The sequence below is a fragment of the Rissa tridactyla genome, chromosome 3 (assembly GCF_028500815.1).
Source record: "Rissa tridactyla isolate bRisTri1 chromosome 3, bRisTri1.patW.cur.20221130, whole genome shotgun sequence".
Lineage (NCBI taxonomy): Eukaryota > Metazoa > Chordata > Aves > Charadriiformes > Laridae > Rissa > Rissa tridactyla.
In genome coordinates, this window is record NC_071468.1 from 119,227,187 (window position 1) to 119,249,836 (window position 22,650).

At 39.7% G+C, this 22,650-nt stretch overlaps 1 protein-coding gene across 4 annotated transcripts in view; it reads right to left on the reverse strand.

Annotated features, from left to right (window-relative positions):
• ITSN2 (intersectin 2) overlaps nt 1-22,650 on the reverse strand; it is an 88,863-nt gene that overhangs the window by 18,588 nt on the left and 47,625 nt on the right. For 3 of the 4 annotated variants that reach the window (XM_054197272.1, XM_054197273.1, XM_054197277.1), the window contains exons 16-29: nt 21,903-22,042; nt 20,920-21,000; nt 18,993-19,129; nt 15,917-16,359; nt 14,540-14,661; nt 12,627-12,802; nt 12,213-12,357; nt 11,529-11,734; nt 10,633-10,697; nt 9,543-9,709; nt 9,186-9,231; nt 8,854-8,975; nt 6,991-7,087; nt 5,123-5,314 (exon numbers count right to left, since the gene is read on the reverse strand). In XM_054197272.1, coding sequence (XP_054053247.1) covers nt 5,123-5,314; nt 6,991-7,087; nt 8,854-8,975; nt 9,186-9,231; nt 9,543-9,709; nt 10,633-10,697; nt 11,529-11,734; nt 12,213-12,357; nt 12,627-12,802; nt 14,540-14,661; nt 15,917-16,359; nt 18,993-19,129; nt 20,920-21,000; nt 21,903-22,042 — 2,139 coding nt within the window. The remainder of the gene's footprint in view (nt 1-5,122; nt 5,315-6,990; nt 7,088-8,853; nt 8,976-9,185; nt 9,232-9,542; nt 9,710-10,632; nt 10,698-11,528; nt 11,735-12,212; nt 12,358-12,626; nt 12,803-14,539; nt 14,662-15,916; nt 16,360-18,992; nt 19,130-20,919; nt 21,001-21,902; nt 22,043-22,650) is intronic. The other variant, XM_054197274.1, reaches the window with a different exon arrangement.

The following is a 22,650-nucleotide window of genomic DNA, read 5'->3' on the forward strand; positions in this document are numbered from 1 at the left end:
AACAGACATCATGAGCTTCTGCTCCGGCAATTTCATATTTATAAACACACACAGTTTTAAGTACTTGCGACCAGCCACCACCGACTCTGAAAAACATCTGCAGCTGATTCACCTGAAGAAAGTTTCTTCCCATGGAAGACTTTTGTTATGTAGAACTCAACAACGCAAGGTCAAGCCTTAAAGGTTTTTGGGGTTTTTTTTTGGTTTTTTTTTTTTTTTTTTTTAAAGGCAATGGCAAAATTCCCTCAGATTTCAACAAAGCCAGGATTTCTCCTGAGAAACTTGTAATGGGACATGAGAAAATCAGATACTTGTACAGAAAAGCCTCACTGGAATTTATTTATATTGGCACAAAAAAAAATTAACCTGTCCAAAGCCTGAAAAGAAATGACACCTTGTCTCCAGTAACATGTGTCCGTGAAGTAGGACGTACCACATCACTCGACACACCTGTCAGAAACCAAGGCCTCAGGGCCGAGAAGAGGTGCTGCAAAGTCACCTTAAAGGCAGAGGTATGAGGTGGGCTGCAGCTGCACGCACCCTGCGGGCGACCCAGCGACTATTCCACACCCCAGGGCTTCAACCTGGAAGCTTTACCACACCTCACTGACAACGATCAAACAGGTTTAGAATTACAAAATGACTACGTCACTGCGAACTAAGGGACTGACTTCGTGTTTGATCCTTGCTAAAAGGGGGAAAATTCTGGAGCTGTTGAGTCAAATCTTAGAACAAATTATTCATCTTCATGCGTTAAAAAAATGAACGTGGACCTGCAACATGCAACACCTCAAAGCCAATGATACCACAAACTCATAAAGAGAAGGTACTTGGCAGTAACTAGAGAACTCCAACAACTGTTTTCCATATGGAGACACAGAAATGCACCTGCCACGAGCATGTTCGGAAGCTGTTTTTTCACTACGAACACCCCTGAAAAATCAGTCAGCTTCATTCATTAGATAGCGGTGGACAGGAATTACTAATCATCTTTTGTGCATGGAGATAAACTTCTGGAAATACAGATCCTTGTTGATGAAAGGACAGGACTTGCCTCATGTCTCTAACGTGTCCCATCTGTAAGTAAGGTCTGAGGAGGAAAAAATTAGGCAAATCTAGTGGTATTACTACAAACACCAGGAAATTCACACTGTCAACATACGCGTGTCAAGAACAGTCTGCAGAGAGAGGATCTGTTCCCAGTCTAACCAACTTTTGCCATTGCACTGTCAGAAGGCAGAGCAGGCAGGTTTAAATGGGAGGAGGAGGTGCTTACGGGGACTACTTGGAGCTCAAGTCTAAGCGCCTGAAGGAGTAACTTAGGTGCCTGAGGAACTGCAGCAACGCTGGGCTACGAAAATTAAAAAGAGCGAAGAGAAACAATAATTATACATACATTAGAGTAGAAAGAACTGGTACAAGATTCAGCTCTGTGAAAGACCAATGTAACCAAGGGAGAGGAGACCTCTCAGATCGGATGAGCTAGGAGGCTCTGCACACTGAGCACAGGTACATCCACCCGGCTGAGTCGTCCAGCTCTCGGCAAGAACGCCTCTGAGAGATGAACAGAGCTCTAACACTAAGAGACAGCCAGCAACCGAGTATGCAGATGTAGCTGGAGCATCTGTCTTGCCTCCATCGGAGGGACGTGAGGGGAGAAAACTTCAACTGCAGAAAATACAGGGACAAGGCTCAGACCGGTCCTATGGGTAAGAAGAAAAACTGAAAAAAAAAAACCATCTCGCTGAAAAAAACCAACAGATAAGGAGAGAACAAGTTTCTAAGTGAAACTGTTTAAGGCTGAACTGGCTGAAATGACAAAATTATCTCCAGGCGATCAGGAAGAAGCGTAAAGGGGTAAGTGCACCATGTCTACCTGGCCTTACACAGCCCTTGGGAAGAACAGGGAGAAAACCTGGTAGACACGTCTTAGACAGGTACTGGCACTACACAAAAGATCTGACCCTGAGTGGTTCAGCAAGCACTCAACAAAGAACAGAAGATTATGCATGTTCCTTTACTTTAAATCTATAGCTATTTATATTTTGAAACCTCCTGCATATCTTATTTATTCTTTATGAGGACTCCTATTGCTGTAAGGACTGCTATTAAAATGTCGTTAAATCATGAATAACTCCAATCATCACCAAGGTCACTGAGAGCACGACTCTCAAGTATTTTGTGTTCTGCAATCACCGGAACTCGGCTGTATTTAAGAGACCTGCTGACAGACCTAGGACACCCTTCCTTGAGTTTTTTCCTTGCAGAGACCCTGTGGCAGGATGCGCAGCTACACCAACAGGAAAAGTTGTCTTGTCAGCACAGCTTATTCTCTTCAGAGAGCTAGTTCAGCAACCTAAGAGAAGAAACATCTCATTGACCTAAGTTTATGGTTTAGTGGTGGACTTGGCAGTGCTAGGTTAATGGTTGGACTCAGTGATCTCAAAGGTCTTTTCCAACCTTAAGGATTCTATGATTCTAATTTCCTTCTTTGCTAGGGAAGTTTGCCATTACAGCTATAACTAGTAAGTCCCAGGAAAGACTCTGGGTACAAAGGTGGTCCATATAACAGAGTTTAATTTAAGGGAAAAGCAGAATTTTCCAAAGCTGCAAACCTATTTGAGTAAACCCAATCTGTCTGCTCCCTTTCAAATACCATTACGTTTGACCATCTAGAAGAGGCAGTGGGAGAAACTGCTACTCTTCAACAGAAACATTACAATACTCAGATTAACAATTCTTTTAAAATATAACACTGCATTTTTAAAATTATATTCTGTCATATCTCCAAGCTGGTCCCTAGAGGGCCACATCAACATTTCTGTGGGACGATTCCTTAGAGGTTTCTCAAGAATACTAGTGAGAGTTTCTGCACTATATTTAAATAAGAGCAAAAATTATTTTAAGGGAATCCAAGCAAGTTGGAAAGTTCAATCGTTACATCATTAAATATTTCTCTGGTTACAGAAGAATGGTACAGCACTAGCTTACTGCTAACTCAACTTACCAGCTCCGACCTCACGCCAACGGAAAGCAGCCCAGCCGAAATCTGTGTAACAGCATTTGCACAGGGCTGAGCTTGAGCTAACGAGCCATGTTGATTTTGAGCAGGCTCTGGACTTTAAGCAGGGTTTTCCCCTGCAGTTTCCAAATGCCTATGTTTTAATATCACAAAAAAAAAGTGGCAAATCCCAGCACAAAACTGATATACAAACTAGCTTATTTGAAATACTCAGAGAATTTAAAAAAAAATAAAAATTCAACACATTCTTCATTCACCAATAGGTGGATTTTGTTAGTTAAGCACCAGCAGATCTGCTTCACACCAAACACATTATTTCTTCGACAAAAATTTCACAATGATGTACAGATGACCTGCTGCACATCTGCTCATCTGCCTGCCACCGGCTGACCTTTATCAATGTACTTTCAAAGGAAAATTCTGTGCCACAATCTGATGTGGATGGAAATATTTTTACTTCACGACATTGAAATCTGAGAAAAAGACAGGCTGATGACATATCAGCAACCAGTGAGAAAAACTGAGTCATCACATCAAATGCTTCCAATTACAGCGTGATCTCAGCACTGCTTTTGTTGAAAATTAGTGGTATGTGTAATCATCTTGCACTTACCACACTCAGCTCCATAAGTCTAAATGCAAACACACCTGGTGTGATAAGCTAATCTCTCTATCATTTTTGAAAATGCAGAAAGTTTTAACATGCAGCCAGAATCTTAGTTTTATAGCCCATCTGGATTTAGTCAATGCTACTTCTTCAAAATTGAGATTTTTGTCTCTATTTAAATAACGAAACAAACACAAACTTTAAAAGGATCATTTCAATGATTTAGATACACCTAATGGAAAGAATGTTAAGGTAAATCTAAGTGCAGAAGTTTTTGACACCACAGCCACACCAGCATTAAGAGAAAAAAAAAAAATCATCAATGTGTTACTAAAAATGTAAGCACAGATGTAAGTTAGCTAAAAAGAAAACCTCGAAAATGGTGCATACTGTATTTTGCCCAGGTACCACAACAAGCTACCCAGGGAAAATATTTTAACTTTCCAATCCAAGCTGTACTTTCATTACCAAGTTCGTGAATCCTTCTGTAAGAACACAACTCTGTTGATCAAATCTTAAGCGCAAACTGGTCTTACACAGTAGCTAGAGAGTATTAAGAGTCTACCTCAACCAGCCTGCTGGCTGCATGTTTTTATCCTGAGAAAACGACAAATGATGTCTAGGGAAAAAATAGTCAGTGAAGGGACAAGGCTTGTTTTGTCAAAAGAGCAACTTTTACAGTAAGATATCTTCCCAAACCCACTGATGCCATGGGTTGATACAAAAGTTGGTTTAATCACAGTGCCCCAGGATGAAAAGCTGAGGGAGTGAAAGTGGTGGTAATTTTCTCTGGGGAGAGGGGCCAAAAAACGGGGTGTGTGTGTGGGAGGCACCAGAAACCTTATAGTGTTTTCTACACGTGAAAAAGATCGAGAAAATTTTCAGTGTCAGATAGGTGTATATTCTAGCATTCAGTTCTCAACCTGCTGATGATAATTTTCAGCTTAACGTGTGTTTTGATCCAGATCTGCTTTCTCAGAACTGGACGAGAGCTGGATCGCTGGGAGCTGAGACACGTGTATACCATAGGGACAGATCACTTGCTAATGCTAGAATCTTTTCCCTATCCTTTCTGTGGTTATCTTTACTTAAGTTTAAATAAAGTTAAAGATGACAATAGCAGAGACTTTCATATTTTATAAAACTTGAGCAAGTTCTGTAATCGAGCACAGTATGCCTGCACTGACTCCCAGTCATCAAACGTCAGCGCCTTTAGTGGAAGAGGAACACCTACCAAATCTAGTCTCTTAGCTCATTCTCCACTCTTGCAGTTACACACTGGCTGGTTGGTAACGTGCTGGTTGTTTGTAGGTTCAATAGAAAAGCGTTTAAAGTACTTATTACTATAGTAAAGTATTTAAAGGAAAGGTATTTAAAGTGCCAATAAATTCAGCTGATGCCCGGAACTCTGAATTCTAAACACAAAGCAGAAGAATAGCGATGCACCTTTGAAATAAAGTAATGGAATGAATAAAAAAATAAAAGCTGCTTACACTGCTGACTTGGATCAGAATCTGTGGTCATCTTCACATAGTTTGAGGGGAAGAGACCTGTCACGCCACTGATTTCTCCTTGCCACCAGTCGGCATCATCTTTGCTCAATACATTAATAAGCTGCCCTTTGGAGAAACTGAGCTCATCTTCATTGTTTGCCATGTAATCATACATCGCTATCACTTGACACACTAGGAAGAAAAAACAGAAATAGCAGAACACTGTTACACAAGTATCAAGACTTTTTGAGCGTTTTATGTAAGCACAGGAAAGAAACAACAATTTCACATACGCTGTTACATAAGAAAAACGCCACATGATCTTATCTTGACGTGGAACCGTCCTCCCTTTCCTTTTACTCTTTTCTAATTATGCCAGGCAGCAATCTTTATTTCCACTTTACATATCTATGCATTTATACAGCAAATTGATTCTATTAGTACAGCACCTATTGACCTTCTAAACATTTTAAAATATAATCAAGTATGCTTCTATCTCTTTTACTGGCTCCGAAAAGCAAGTGAGTCTGATTATCTCATAGCTGATACTTGTGAGAAGAACGTGGCAACGGCAGAGGAAACATGCATTAGCTAATTGTGAGCTGCTCGTTTAGTCAACGGGAAGTCCTGTCCAGCAACACCCAGGAAGCTGCTGTAGAAGCAAATCATAGCTGTGGAGAACAGCACGCTTTAAGCATGCAGAACCAAAAAAATGTCATTTTCTGTGAAATAATCTCATTTGTACCTGGCCACTCAAATGGAAAAATTTAGTGGAAACTTCCTGCTTAGTCTCCCTCATTACAAGGAGCAGTGCATGTAATTCCAAGGTGTTTGCCCATGACTGTTAGTTTTCTGTAAGATTTCTGCTAGTATTTGGAAACATGGGGTTTTCAAATGAGAAGAGTGTGGCTCTTCGGTGGACTCAGCAAAATTAAAAAGCGCTTGCCATAGAAGATGGACTGCTGATCCTCGCAGATTCTGGATATAAACATCTTTGTATGACTGAGACATTCTCTTGTAAGGTACGTAGAGGACAGTATATGCTAAGGAGAGACCCTATGAAGAACTGGTTTGATTAAGAAGTTGGGAGATTTTACCTTTCTTGGACAGAGATAAGAGCTGAACACAAACTCTGACTAGGACACTACCTTCCACAGTGACACAGGACGAGGGCAGTGATCATCCCCCTGGACTCGGCACAGGTGAGGCCCCACCTCGAGTGCTGTGTCCAGTTTTGGGCCCCTCACCACAAAGAAGATGTTGAGGTGCTGGAGCGTGTCCAGAGAAGGGCAACGGAGCTGGTGAGGGGTCTGGAGCACAAGTCTTGTGAGGAGCGGCTGAGGGAGCTGGGGGTGTTCAGCCTGGAGAGAAGGAGGCTGAGGGGAGACCTTCTCACTCTCCACAACTGCGTGAAAGGAGGGTGTAGCCAGGTGGCGGTTGGTCTCTTCTCCCAAGTAAGAGGCGACAGGACAAGAGGAAATGGCCTCAAGTTGCGCCAGGGGAGGTTTAGATTGGATATTGGGAAAACTTTTTACACTGAAAGGGTTATCAAGCATTGGAACAGGCTGCCCAGGGAAGTGGTGGAGTCACCATGCCTGGAGGTGTTTAAAAGACGGGCAGACATAGTGCTTAGATATGGTTTAGTGATGGTTTTTGTCAGAGTTAAGTTGATGGTTGGACTAGATGATCTGAAAGGTCCCTTCCAACCCAGGCGATTCTATGATTCTATGACACCGCTATCAGACACGGCCATTAAACAGTATTACGCTAGTTATGTAATTCACATTAGTATCTGAACAATTGAAGCAGTTACATAAAATACTCTAAATGAAATACAAAGTCCTTTTTTTTTTTTTCCCCCCCCTCACCTGAGGGAGCAGCAGATGTGGTTCTTTCACTACTCGGACCCAGTAATTTCACATGGCTGGCAGGGAACCATCCTTTCTGTCTCTTTTTCCCTCTTGCCTGCAAATGTTTAAAATGGTTATTACATAATTAAGAAACCAAATAGTGTACAGACTGTAAAAAAGGCAACAAATACGTTACACGGTTTTGCCAACAAAAGACAAAAAGTCAGGCTTCCAAACACCCACTAAGTAGTAAATAGATCTCAAAAGGAAAAAAATCTGGCTAAAGGATAAAACAACCCAGTTCAAATAAAGCTGCACTTTAATATGTTTTGGTAAATGTATTAATCCAAAATTTTCAAGTGCAGCTAATTATTTCAGTGCACTATTTAATTATAGGGCTGAAAATCTGCTCTATGAACATTCCACTTATGCATCATATAAGGAGTCTCTAATGAGATACCCAGAACGGAGGTAACAATTACCATAAGCTGCTTTGAAAATCCTGACCTAAGCATTTGGTATCACTTCCTACCTAGTCCAGCACGCGAGACTTCGAAAAGAATTTCCTTAGTTTTTAGTCTTTGTGTTTTTGAGTCCCACAAGTAAAGATGGTCTCCGCACACACTGAAGAAACAAATATACTTCAGAGTGCACAAAAAAAGTCAGGATGTAAAAGTGAGCATAGATTTTAGAAAGCAGCAGCTGCGGAGTGAGCTGTATTACAACAAAAAAACAAAATCAAACTAGCAAGAATTGACAATTACATATCTTAATTTCCCTCCCCTCCTCTTTTTTCTTTTTTTTTTTTTTTTTGGATTCTTTGAGGCTTCTTCTTGAACCAGCACCAAACCTACTTTTCTTAAAATACAAACTATTCTATTCATTGTTTTCTGAGTTTATTTTTTTTGCACATACTATGAATAAATTTTCCACTGCTGTTAATTCACAGAAACTCAGGGCAGCGATTTCTCAGCTTGCTCACTGTGCTCTCTCCTCCTGTATCTGTAAAGCAGGCTGGTTTTAAAAACAGATACTGAATAGTTAGATCAGCCCTGCTCTAGCTGTTGGAGAAGGAAGATAGGTTTTAACAAGTGTTCACTCAAAACGGAGCGTGTGAGGCTGTAGAATACCTTGGTAAAGGCCAGTTAAGTGATATCAAGGGGACAGAACTTTGTATTGTGCTGTTCAATCCCAATATTGGAAATAGCATTCAGTATTGGAAGTAACATGTTTAAATTCAGGCTAACGCTGCAGATTCAGCTAAAATTCAGCTAAAGAAAAGGGTAACAGAGACATTACAAGATTGTGACTTAATTTTTTGCATTGGTTGCAAAGATGAAGGCTGTTATGGACAAGATCCACGGGGCTCCAAAAGTCAAAATATCAATTATGATTTAAGAAGAACGTCATGTAACTGCACCCTCAACCCTTGTGACTAGAAATTCATCACTAGGTGAGAAAAGGAGAAAAGTGGGAACAGCAACCTTCACAATAAACTAGCTTCCAACTCCAACTTCCAAGAGTTCCTGTTCTTTCATTAGAATAATTTTACAGTTTAGTGTTTTACCAATTAAAATTGTAACCGATTTATTAACTGTCAACATCCCTCTTCCCCCTCCCATGCATATGTTCACTGACAGTTTTACTATTTTCTATGACCAAAAAAACCCCAAAACCAAAAAAAAAAAAACACCAAACAAAAAACCCCAACAACTCAAGATTTAATAAAAAACTTGGTTTTCCCCAAATATGGTTTATACAAGATAAAAATAACTTTCTGGCCAGCTTTTAGAATGCTATACTTAGTTGTTTTCTCAATTAAACCCAAGATCACCTCCTTGCCTTTCATGAAGTCCCAATTATTTCTCCTTCAGTAATTACCTGCAACTCTCCTTGCCACCATCCACTAGCATTTTTCTTCAGAATAAGTATTAGCTGTCCTGGAGCAAGACTAAGCTGTTCAGATCCTGATGCAGCATAGGCTGTAGTAACCTGAGCAATTTCTGAAAAGATAATATATTCATAGTATTTGTTATTTTTTTCATTACATTTGTTATTTTTTCATTACAGTAAGAGCTAGATCCACAGAAATATCCTGGTACGTATCTTGCAGCTAAGCACATTAGCCCACCATTACAACACTGCTATGAACCTAAATGCTCATAGTTACTTAAGAAACAGTCCTAAATGATAAAAAGTTATCACACACTCACCAGGTTTCTTATTTATTGTTCCAGTTTTGCCAGCATTACTAGAAGCCTACAAAGACACAACAATCGTCTTTTAATGTACAATAAAAACAGCAGAGTTTACACCAACTTTAAGGATGTGGACAGAAAAGCACACCGAGATTTTAATTTTGAGCCTATATTTAAAAATCCTGTATGGAGAGAGACAGCATGACGCTGTGGCTAGAGCACTGATTTAGCACTCAAGCTACCTAAGCTTTTCTTTTCTGTCAAGCACATTAATCTCTGCCTAAGATCACTATCTAAGAGCTAAATATCAATACCAGTACCAATAAAATTGAGAGAAAGCATCATGCGTTAGTTGTCAGAATACGAACTCACGTCTTGATCCTTTGGTCTGACATAATTGGAGGGGAAGATTCCAGTTCTGCCATCAATGCTCCCGGTCCACCATTCCCCTTCCTTCTGGGTCACTAGGATTTCCTCACCTTCCGTGAAAGTCAAGTCACCAGGCTCAGAGCTTGAGTATGAATAGAGCGCAACATACTCTGTGCAAACAGCACATACAAAGAAGGAGACAATAGTTTCAGATTGGAGGATAAAAGTACGTCAGATGCAAGTAAAGGTATCTTTGATATCAGCTTTCATCAGTGTGTTCATATCGTGGATCATGTCTTCACAAGTTTGTCAACCAACCTACCTACTTGCGTGATTGTAATCACATCTCGCCTCACGCTTACAACTCTGAATTACAGCTACACAACTTTGTACGGACAGATGAATTTGGCACAGTGAGAGTTACTACCCTGTGGTCATCCTGCAGACCAGCAGAGGCCGGCAGACCGCAGCTCGAACACTCATCCCTTGCATTAAGTATTCCACCCTGTGTTTCACAGCAAGCGTGTATATTCCACACCTAAACCTGATTCAAACCATTCTTAGCTGACTAACGCAGCAAAAATGAAAAACACAAGTGGAATTAAAATATCACTGGGGAAACATGGAGATACACTAGATTAAAAGGCTTAGAAAGTGCTTCCCACAAATTTTTCTCCAGTAATATTTGTTTTCTCTACACCCTGCTGATTAAAAGAGAATGATTTACACTCAGGAGACTAAAAGTCCCTTCTTATGTCTCTACAATTCAGTGTAATACAGTAGAGAACAGCAGGAAGAGAACTCGGCTTATGGGTATGAGACATATTTAAGTTTTCAGAAATAAATTAATGCCTGAGCAAAAGTCTTAAAAACAAAACCAAAACCCAGGCCTATGCTCAACCTGAATCAGTTACAAGCTTTACTTAAGCTCCTGTGTTAGAGTTCTCATATCGGTAGCTCAACATTGGCACTGGGTCTTTTGGACAAGCATTAAAAGGCTGGCTCAGAAACTCTTGACATATTTAAGCTTATTCACACGCTATTAAGCAGAAACAGACTGTATCATTAAGTAGCACATTTCACGCTGTCTTACCCTCTCCTGCTGCGTAAGACTGTGTGTTAGGCTTTTTGTTTACAGCTGCGTAAATAGCTTCTGGTCTGCAGAAAGAAAAAAAGGTCTGGGTAACTGAAAGGCTGATCAAGAACAAATCTCTTTATCAGGGTGAGACTAAGCTGACTTCGGTTATCTCAAAGTTGGTATTGCCTCTGAAGTAATTGCAAGGACTTCCCTGACTGTCAAACAGTGACAGGTATTACCGATATTTAAGATACGAACGGCATCCACGAGCACGCTGCTTCAAAAAATGTAAAGTGATGAAAGATGAGAATATATATATATATACATCTCTCTCCAAAAGAAGTACAAATTAAAGATTTTATCTAAACTCTCTCATTCTAGAGAATTTCTACGAACTTTTATTGTAACACATGAAAAGAACAATTCACATACAACGGTGCAGCCATCCCAGCAGTAACCAGACTTTGAATTATTACCTGAACAGTTACCTTGCAGCATTAGAATGGACATAATGATCTATTCAAGTAAAGAAAAACACACTATTTCTGCAAGATGTGCCTCACGAGCTTACGATTATTTGTAGGTCACTCAGAAATCGGCATCTTCAGAGGCAGAACGCAACTACACTGCAAGAGAGCTGACTCCGTAATGAACCAAAACAAAGCCTGGCACTTGATGAATAATCAAACACCCCTGAATTTTCACAGCACTCAGCCTTGGAAGACTGTCTATTTACATAGCAGTGAGCCTAGCATTACTTGGCTTGCCAGAACAAAATAATAAAAGCCTAAAACGGCATGGTGTCAATTATAAATGGTATTTATATTCTGCACTTTAAAGCATTGCAAGAATTTTGCACTCTAAACCACCTATTTTTCAAACCGTTGAGTAAAAGAAAAAGTCGCACTTACTCCTCTTTCTTGATTTCACTCCCAGGCAAGAGCTTGACATATGATTTTGGAAACCAACCCCTTCCTCCGTGTACCTCTCCAAACCACCAGTTTTCCTGCTGCTCCAGGACAGTAATGATATCATTTTTTGAAAAATTCAAGTGGTTATCTTTTTTTGCAGTCCAAGAGCAAAGTGCTTGTGCTTTTAAGTTCTCGACAGGCTGCCCCTGTTAAGACAGAAGTGGAGATGATGGTCAACCACACTACCCCAAAATGGTGCAAGTGTTAAACACAAACAAACAAACTGATATATCTTTGACTGAAGTTTAAGCAACTTCATCCCTAAATGATGGCTGAATAATTTGTTGTATGGTCAACAACGTTTTACGTTGATGTATACAAGCTGCTGATTGAGGAACAATCTCTCAACTCTGTTTCTCATTTGTTAACAACATCTCGTGTGTTTAATTACAGGTGAAAATGATTTTAGAGTTATCAAACATACATGAGTCTTCTTGCTCCCTGGAAACACATGGCATTACGTCAATGCACACCAGTGGAGCATTCAGAATAGCTTCTTTAACCTCTAGCCTGTTCAGCGAGGCCAGTATTAGAAGAGGCATATTTTGTTTTGGTTTTTCTTTAAATCTCTTTTATTAACATGAATCTAAACTACAGAAGGTTCTCCACTCTCACACAATATACCTGGCCGTGAACGGGCGAAACGGATCCCGGGGACACAGTGCGAGTAAAAGCTGATTTCTGTTGCCATGCTGTATTAACATTCAGGTTAGAAAAAGGTATGTTTTGGTAATCAGATTCTTCTGCAGGTTTGCTTGGTGAAAGTGGTCTGCGAATTGAATACACGCATAGTTAATACATTACTATTTTTATTTAAAAAGTACCTCAAGCAGAGTAACATTTTTTTTTTTAAACATATATGCCATACAACGTGAAGCAGACTATCAAAATTTCCAAGCTAAGTCTTTCAGGCAGGTTCTTCACTAAGTTTTCTGCATTTATATTTTTAAAACAAACACCAAGTGAAACTACACAGCACATTATGTGTCAGCTAAATTTAGAAAAAGCAATTTTAACACAAACAGAACAAAAACTCACTCTGAAGTAGCTGAGGTAGTAGATAAAGATACTGTAGGAGGAAGTAAGGCCTTCTTCGGAGACAAAGATTTTTCTCCTTCTGGTATTTTTTCTACATAATTGCATGGAAACCAACCAAAATGCCCTTGAAAACTCCCATAAAGCCAACCAGGCTCCCCTACAGTTTTTTCATCAACCTATGGACAGGGGAATAAATACAAAGAAAACACAATTAGCGATGTAAAACAAACAGGGCACCCCGTGCGGCAGCACCTGCTGGCACCCTGAGCGTGAGCAGCACGCACACAAAGATCAGCATTTTCATTCTCTTCCCTTTCAGAATTGAGCAGTTTTTGCTCTGTTCAAGAGACAGGGTGATGAGGCAACTGCACTGGGCTTAGACACAGGCAGAGACAGGCCTCAAAGACATTATGTTCCTTCAAATGAGCCCCAAACATGCACCTTGGGGACCATCTACTATACCTGGAGCCACTCTGGCTTGCCAAAAATTACAGTGCATTGCGTTGTATTTTGCCAAATGCGCAGCCGAGAGGCAGTGGCTGCCAGCGCACAAAAACAACTGCTGCAGTTCTGCTTACAGATATAATTAACCGTGTCATCTGACTACATCCAAAACACGTCCAAAAATTCTGTTATTTACTATGCGATGAAGTATCGAACACCCTTAAACATTCATAGCAATATTGAAGCCTCCATTATGCTGCAAATTAGCAAATTAGTCAAAATTAGCTAAAAATTAGCAGCTCATCAAATATTATCAGCTAGTTAGCTTGGCTGAGGTTTGGGCTATAAGAGGAGGAGGAGGCGGCAGCAGCTGTTAGCCTATTTCTAAAAGAAATTATCAGTAGTTAAATGACACAGTTAATTATATCCGAGAAGGAAGCCAAAACAAAACCTACTTCTCTTGTTCCCTCTTCCATGGTTCATTGGTATGAAAATGCAAATAAATGATTTAACACTGTCAAACTGAAAGCTAATACTGAAGTGTTTTAATAGTTTGTACCACATTGCTTTGTAAATTCTCCCTCATCCCCTACCTACATCACTTGTAGTCTGATTGAGGAGGAACCATATGTACTTATATATTAGATATACATATTAATTATGTATCTATCTCAATTGTATTACCATAGCTGTAAATCAGTTTTCACAGTCCACCTGAATGCACACCCTTCCAAAAACACGTATGCTGACAAGTGATATAAATTACATGAAATAACACAGGCTTCAACTGAGATGTCAGAAGACATTCCCAATCTTACAGTGCTGCTGTAATATTACAGACAGCATATTCAGGTGAATCCAGAAAAGCGCAACAAAGAATGGGCGCAGAATAAACTACTATAGATATCTGCCTCAGGGAACAGTCATAAAGGACCAGCCAACAAGAGGTAGAAGTCTATGTTAAAAATACATTAGAAAATGGTATTAAGATTCAGAAGAACCTTTCACATCTACTTGTTAAATAACTAGTTTTATTTTAATTCAAATACCATTAATTAATAATTAATGCCTCTATTTACTATGCTCATATTTCAAGCAGATACTCAGAGGCCAACCTGTATACGTACAACGAACTGCAACAATGATATCGTTCCTGATCTACTAATTTTAGAAAGTTTACGTTTAGCAGTCACTATTGTTATTTTACACAGATTCTCAACACCTCTAGGAAGTATAAGCTCCATTGAAAGATTTTAGCTGAACTAATCCTAATTTCACCTGTAAAAAAAAAGGAAAAAAAAGAAAAAAAAAAAGGCAAACCAATTTAAAGTTAAATTTTGAGTAAGCCTTTTTGACTGACGTATTTTAATACGTCAACATAATGCTTTTGATGCTTAAGACCTTGTGTATCTCAAAGCCAGGGAAGGGGGGATGATTTTTGCAAGTTAAATGTGAATGGCAAATCTTACCTGAATTATATCTCCAGTATTAAAGCTCATTTCATCGTGATTCCTTGCTTCAAATGGATATAAAGCTCTGTAATTTACCAAAGCAACCGAATTCCTAGACTCCGAGACACCAACTGCATTGCCTAAAAGGATAACAAAACTAGTCACCATTTTGATGCAGCTGAAAGGCACGTGCTTAGCTGGAACCCCGTTATTCTAAGCAACGGGTATGAACGTAAGAAGAGAACAGTTTGTGCCCCAAAGACACTATGCAAGTATCAAAGGAGATCACTAGCTACAACAGGCTGATGGGACGCAGACAACGCAAGAGTTTAAACGCGCTAATCATAGTAAACATAACACAAGCAATAAAATGCACTGTCTTCTGAAGCCAAAAAAATGACATCTTTATCTCCTTATCTTTCCTTGTCAAACTGCTCTGGCTAGGCCAGTGCTTTAATATAGTCTGGTTTAACACAATTATAGTTTTCCAAGTTGAAAAGACACCACTGTTGCTACAGTAAGTGTTCAGCAGCACGTGTGAAGATTTTACTTTGAAACCTAAAATAGCAGAGTATCATGATTTCTGTTTTCTTTGCATCTCTGTTCTCCAAGTCCGTGACTGATGCTGCTGACAGTGAATGTTTTACAAAGTATAGCTGAGGTGTGCAAATACCCTTCAGCACTGTTCTAATTTGGTTCTTGCTGAACTCAGTGGTGAAAGTGGCTAATAAAAACTGACAAGAACTAATGAAGGATGGAACTAATCAAAACTGCCTTCAGCAAAAGCATTCTTAAACCAGTATTTTTCAAAATCCTACAACTAGAGTTAGGTCTAGTCATTCAGATCTTTGCTTTTTAATAAGAGGCATTGAGTAATACAGAAATAAACTAGATTTCAATGATAATAAATCACTTTGCTGAGTGTTACCTGCCCATCCACTCATCACTGAGCAAAACTCCACATTAGCACCCTGCTTTAATGATAGAATGGGCAGGCCTCAGGGAAAAGCTAAATTATTACTCTTTCCAGCATCTGTGATCTGTTGACTGTGATCACCGGAAGATTTGTCATCAGTCATAGGTGCTGAAAACTGATAGAAGTAACCTAGGTTAACAGGATGATTTATAACTTAGTAAAGACATGAAACACTGCTCTTTTTTTTTTTTTTTAAATAATATTTTAGACAATAAGCCTGCCATCATGTCACATTATCATAGAATGGCTTGGGTTGGAAGGGACCTAAAAGATCATCTTGTTCCAACCCTCTTGCAACAGGCAGGGACACCTCCCACTAGACCAGGTTTCCTTGGTTAACAACAATATATTTAAAGAATGAAATAACGCTCAGGAAAATAAGAACCATTAAAGCAAAAAATCTAACAGACTACGATTACCTTCATTTTTCCAGGGTGGCTTAAGACTTTTACCCTCTGTTGGTTTCAACAGATCTGCAAACTTCTCATTTACATTTAATTTAGAAGTGCGTTTCTCCACCTCTTGAGAGCTGGTCACTTTTATCTTCTTTATTTCTTCGTTCTGCTTACGCCTCTCCTCGGCTTCTTTTGCAATTTGTTCTTGCTTTCTTTTATCTTCTTCCAGTTGCCTCTGCCTTTGTTGTTCTGTCTCTCTCAGGATGGTGGCTTGCCTATTTTTTTCCTCCTCTGCATGAAGCTGTTGTTTATTTTCCCTTTCTCTCATCAGAGCAGCTGCTTCTTCAGCTTTGAGCTTTTCTTGAACTTTTTCCTGCATTCGTTCTTCCTCCAATCGCTTCTTTTTCTCTTCTTCTTCCCTTCGGATATTTTCCTGCCATCGGTTCTCCTTCTCACGTTTTGCTTTCCTGAAAGAATAAGAGAGAGGTCGGAGAACGTTCATATGAAAATGAATGAGACGGTGTTTATAGAGTAATTGTCTGCACTTGTCAGTAAAACTGAGTCTATGATATTGATCACTCCCCTCTCTGGGCAGTAAGTTCTTCCACAGGAGACCATGCTTTGTCTTAACAAAAGCATCAGTATATTTCACATATAAATAACAAATGGATTAAAATTCTTGGTATACAAACACTGCCACTGCAGTGCCTCCACGGGCACTTCCGCTCACCTACAGCCTGATGAGCAAGAAGCGATCTGTTAATTGAACAAAGGTGGTTTTAGGCTGTCCACCAAGGGAGCATCCAAATCTCACAACTGGAAACTAAGATTTCCAAACAGATTAATAACAACATTTCACTCTGGTACATACATAAAAATAGCATTTGCATAATGACGTTTGTTGCTTTAATTTTTTGCTTTCAGCAGTTGTAAGCTATTCAATATGCTTATCCCCGCCATGGCCACACTCTTCATCAGACAGAATTCTGGAAATCTGACTATTCTCCAAAATTATTCAGATTGTATTCTGTGCCTTATCTCTCCAAAGAAGTTATTATCCAATTCAACGCCCTTAAAAATATTTGTATTTTAGCTGTCAAGACCTTTTTTCTGAAAAGAGTGGACCAAACCCTTTGGGCCACCTTCTGAAGAGGTTGCTGAGGAGGGATCACGCCTAGAGCAGACTGCTTCATCAAATCACCGTGAGAGGTCTACTCAGCTGATGGTCATTTTATTGTGTTTTAAGCACATGATAGGATCCAGTAGGAACTGGTTTTCCTCTAGTAGGAAGAAAAACAGAGTGGCATCTTAAGATAGCCAGAATCAAACCCTGTAATCTATGTTTTGTTGATCAGTGAAACAAAAGAAAACAGGGTTGTGATTAATGGAGCAGGGTCAAGTTGGAGGCCTGTAACCACTGGTGTCCCCCAGGGGCCAATACTTGGACCAGTATTGTTTAATGTATTCATCAACGACCTGGACGAGGGGACAGAGTATACCCTCAGCAAGTTCACTGATGATACCAAACTGGGAGGGGTGGCTGACACCCCAGAGGGCCATGCTGCCATCCATCGTTACCTAGACAGGCTGGAGAGCTGGGCAGAGAAGAACCTAATGAGATGCAACAAGGACAAGTGTAGGATCCTGCACCTGGGGAGGAAGAAAGCTAAGCACTAGTATAGGTTAGGGGTGGACCTGCTGGAAAGCAGCTCTGAAGAAAAGGATCTGGGGGGTCTTGGTGAACAGTAAATTATCCATGAGCAAGCAATGTGCCCTTGTCGCCAAGGTGGCCAATGGAATTCTGGGCTGCATAGGGAAGAGTGTGGCCAGCAGGTCAAGGGAGGTCATCCTCCCCCTCTACTCTGCACTGGTGAGGCCACAACTGGAATACTGTGTCCAGTTTTGGGCTCCCCAGTTCAAGAGAGACAGGGAACTACTGGAGAGAGTCCAGCGTAGGGCAACTAGGGTGATTGAGGGACTGGAGCATCTCCCTTATGAGGAAAGGCTGAGAGAGCTGGGACTCTTTAGCCTGGAGAAGAGAAGGCTGAGGAGAGACCTTATTAATGTTTACAAGTATCTAAAAGCAGGGTTTAAGGAGGATGGAGCCAGACTCTTTTCAGTGGTTCCCAGTAACTGGACAAGGGGTAACGGGCACAAGTTGGAACATAGGAAGTTCCGATCAAATATGAGAAAAAACTTCTTTACGGTGAGGGTGACAGAGCCCTGGACCAGGCTGCCCAGGGAGGTTGTGGAGTCCCCTTCTCTGGAGATTTTCACGACCCGCCTGGATGCAGTCCTGAGTAATGTGCTCTGGGCAATCCCAGGGGAGTTGGACAAGATGATCTCTAGAGCTCCCTTCCAACTCCGAAAAAAAATTCCGTGAAAACTAGTTGGGAAAAAGACAACGAGAAACCAAGAGCTGAGAACAGTAAAAGTCTGAGCGCTTGACACAAGGCTGGGCTGAGCAAAACTAGGATCATATAGGATACATGACGGGATATATACATATACATATCCATGAAGGGACGATCCTCTCAGGCATATATTTGAATTTTCTCATTGTCCTCCTAAAAAAGGAACCAAATTTAAACCTCAAAGCTTGCTCACTCACCCACCTTTGAAGATTAACATAGGAATTTAGCAGTCGATGCCCCTCCTATTGTCTTAAGTATCAATTCCACAACTGTCTGGATATACATGACAAAAAACCAGTGCCTACTCACTCAGAAGTGCTTTTAAGGCAATAGGTCAGATCTTTTGAAGGCCAGCAAAACAAGGCAGAAAAATATAAGGAATTTCAACTGTGTGAGGATTATCTATTAACGAGCTAAAAATCTTACTAGCAGAAGTGACTATGTGGTTTATCTGAATTATAAGGTGGTTTGTTTGTTTGTTTTTTAAAGAAGATGAAAACAGATTGGAAAGAGGAAATTCAAACCATCTTGTATCAGTGGTACTCCATACAAAACATTTTCTCTAAGGCAACTCACTAGGATATATTTTTACCGATAGTCCTGCTTATTACAATCAATGTCTTAAAGTCACCAAAGCATTCTTTCGCTTTAAAAAACTGCAACACTGATACATTCAGACATGGTACCTTGCAGCCTCATCTTCCAGTCGCTTTTTCTGTGCGAATTCAGCTCTTCTTTTTTCTACCTCTCGTATTTTGTCCTGTTTGATCCTGTGGAGCTGCTCCAAGGCTAATTGCTGTGTGCTGTAACTTTCTCTCAGGTCCTAACGAAGAAACACAACGAAGTACATCAAAAAGAATAAAGCCAATCTTTTGAGAAAAGCATCCAGGCATTTTAATACTTTGTGAACCAAGTTTTAATACAAATGGACAAAGTAATATTAAGTTATTAATAGTCCTTGGAGGTCACTGTAAAGAAAAGTCAAATAAACAGCCGTATAAAAGTAGCTGGCAGGTTTGCAAAGCCTTTGACGTAACTTAGGCTTTCAAAGAGCCCTTCCAGTCATACACCTGCTGGAAATGGCAAATACAACAGAGGAGAAGGGAAGATATAAAACTGGGTGTTCAAACACTACGTTATCTAAGGATACAGAGGGCAATGAAGGGTACTTTAAATAACTACAAGATTTGACGAGGAGGCAGACTTCAACTGAAAGCCAACACAACACCATAAACCTGAGAATGCACCTCCTCAGTAGGGTGTTCACCTTCGCAATGCTGTCTGAATGATCAATCCCATATTTAAATCTGCAAAACTTTATAAAATATCCAGAAAGCTTAACACTGTGGGAAGCCATGGCCTAAAGACACTAACTCAGACTGGAGTTTTCTTATATTTGTAAACGTCACAATTTTACTCTTTTTCTTTTGAACACATCCTTCAATTCCTATTCCATCTTCCTCTGATAATAAAGCTTTTCAAAGCAGAAAATCAGCATGAATCTTTGGGATAATTAAATTTACAGAAGGAAAAAAAAAATCAACGACAGAATTACTTTAGACTGTACTTCACCATGTTACAACACACCTGTAAGATACTACATAATCTTTTCCCAGGAAACCTATTGATACAGACTGAGCAATGCAACAGGTGTACCCCGACTTCTCACATCTGATCTCATAAATGCAAGCAAAGCAATTAAGAATGATCTATTCCCACTACAATATGCACCTCTACCAATAATCACGCTGCCTAAGAGATACTGTGCAATTTACATGAAAAGGGCAAGATAACAGTATTTCTGTGTCAGTGAACGTCTCTCTGTAGCAACAAACTAAACCAAACCATTGACAACTATTTTCCCCCAAACATATTCAGCTAAGAATGGTTTTTCTTCTCACTTTGCACAGAAATCGAGGATCACTATGGAAACAAAATTGCATTAGAAAAACTCTTGTATCCTTGATTTAAGGACCGAATAACCCTTATGCCAAATGGAAAGGTCAGTTAGGTAATTCTGAGAATAATTAATGGCGGGGGGAACAAATCAAAGTCAGATTTTTGAGCCCAGCAGACAAAAGCAGTGTTGAGGAAAAACAGCAAGTGGGTTTTAGTACTGGGTTAATCTGGAGGCTTAACAGCATTGCATTTGCCATGTCGTATGTCGTATTCTGGGCATTGATGGGACTTCTAGACTTTGAAACTCGAACAAGAATTCCTTAACCTGACCCACAGCTTAAGATGTTTGGCTACAGGCAGAGCGAGACAGGTAGAGAGCAAGAGGAGGAAAGGTGGGAGAAGACACTGTTTCCGACTAAGTATTTTTTTGGTTGATGTTACCGTAACTAAAAATATCTGGGTAAAACAACTGAGTGAACGTAGTCTGGCAAGAAATAAAATGGCTATCGGTATTTTGCAGTTTGGCTTTTTAAGCAGGTAAGAAAATTTAAAGTCTTTAAAAGGATGTTAAAGCTAGCAGAAAGAAAAAGAGCCTATCGATTCTCTTTTAGGAAAATTTATTTAGTAGAGGTTGTACATCCAAACGGAAAGGGTAAGCAGAGAAAAATTGCAAAATAATTAAAAAACCAAAAGAGCCAAAGATTAGAAAATAACCTTAAGTAAGAGGAAGAGGTTGTTGAGACAGCTTAGCAGAGACAAAAGGCACTGAAGAACAGAATCATCCATATTCTCACACTGTAAGATAAGGCAGATAAAAAGCCAATTAATCTTTGCACTGTATTTTGGAAAACATATTTTAGGGAAGACTAAACGGTGGGTGCAGCCACTGAACACAGCAAGCCATGCAATAAACAAATAACTAAAAATGCACGGGTTTTGTAGCCATTTTTTAAAAAGGAAAGAAACTCCTTAAACGTTGACAAATTTTTCTTTGAGTTCTTTTTATTGGAGAGTGCAGAGGCCCTCATGCTGGCCCAGCATAAATCCGTTACTTAAGAATAAAAATAAAGTTCACATCAGTGCCCCTAGGAGTAAGCTGGTAAATGAAGTTAGGGGGATGCGCGCTACCCTGCCTGAGAGTTGCATGCATTTTTAGGCAAGTCAAGAGTTGCCACTGAAACAAAAACACCTTCAGGGCCAGTGGTCAATATTTCTTAACTTCTACACAAATAAGCGGCCTGTGCTTACTTTTAGGACAATATCCAAACCTGCTACCAGATCTTGTACAGTGTACTATGAAACCCTGTATTTCTTTTATTAAAAGTTAAATGTTCAGTCCACAATTCAAAAATTGTAGCCAATCTAACCGCAGTACCATAAGAAGAGAATTTGTAAGGGCCTCAGAAACTTCAGTTCTAAATCAAAATGAATTCTAAAAGGCAAAAGTTGAGAGTGAGCGGCAGTTGATTCATGCAAAGCAATGATTAGCAACAGATTCGTGTTTTAGTACATTAGCAATGGTTCTAAGTGCATTTTTATTACATTATTTACTCTTTTTGGTAATCCTTATTTGACAATGGAAGTTGGGGAAAGCTTTTTGGAAGCCTGGTGGAAGTGCCACCCATCTTTATGACTGGGTGGAGAAATAAAGATAGTGCTTACTGGTGTAAGACTGAGTATTTAGATAATGCACGTACCTTAAGCTGACTGTTAAATGCATCCATTTCAGCAAGTTTAGAAGCAGTTTCTTTCTCAAGGGCGTCGAGTTGTTCCTTAAGTCTTTGGCATAATTCTTCCTTTTCTAGGGATTTCTTTTGCACAGAACTGATTCCTGTACCTGCATAAGGGAAGACAAGCAATCTTATAAGGATTCCTGTTTTCACTAATTATTTCATTATTTTCCTAATATACACACATTCCCAACCTCTTTCTTTCGAAGAATCCCTTGATTTACCTTTCTATTTGTATACAGCACAAAGAATAAATGTCCGCAACACCTAACTGAGACATACAGGCATTACATGTAACATATACTGAATAATTTGCAATCTTTTTTTTTTTTTTTAATATCAGACCAATTCATTGCAAGCTTCCCTAGACAGGGACTTCTAGTGTGATTTGATGTAAAAATCCGTGAAAATTTTACATAAATTAACTCCCTTGAGTTTACACTAACAAAAAACCACAAGATGTAATAGGATCTGTGGGCTGTATAGTCTGTGTAAATAAGGTTTCAAGGAAAATCTGTGCTTTTTTGAAAAAGTATGTTTGCTTGCCCCTTATTTAGAACATGAAGGAAATAATGGAATGCAGATGCAACAATGCTAAGATGGCACTAACTCAAAATACATAAAAATGAAGCTGTGATTAACAACCCTCCACCCTTCAGCCTTCTTTTTTTACAAGTGATGAAAAACCAAAGAGAAATTCATTTGCAGACACTTA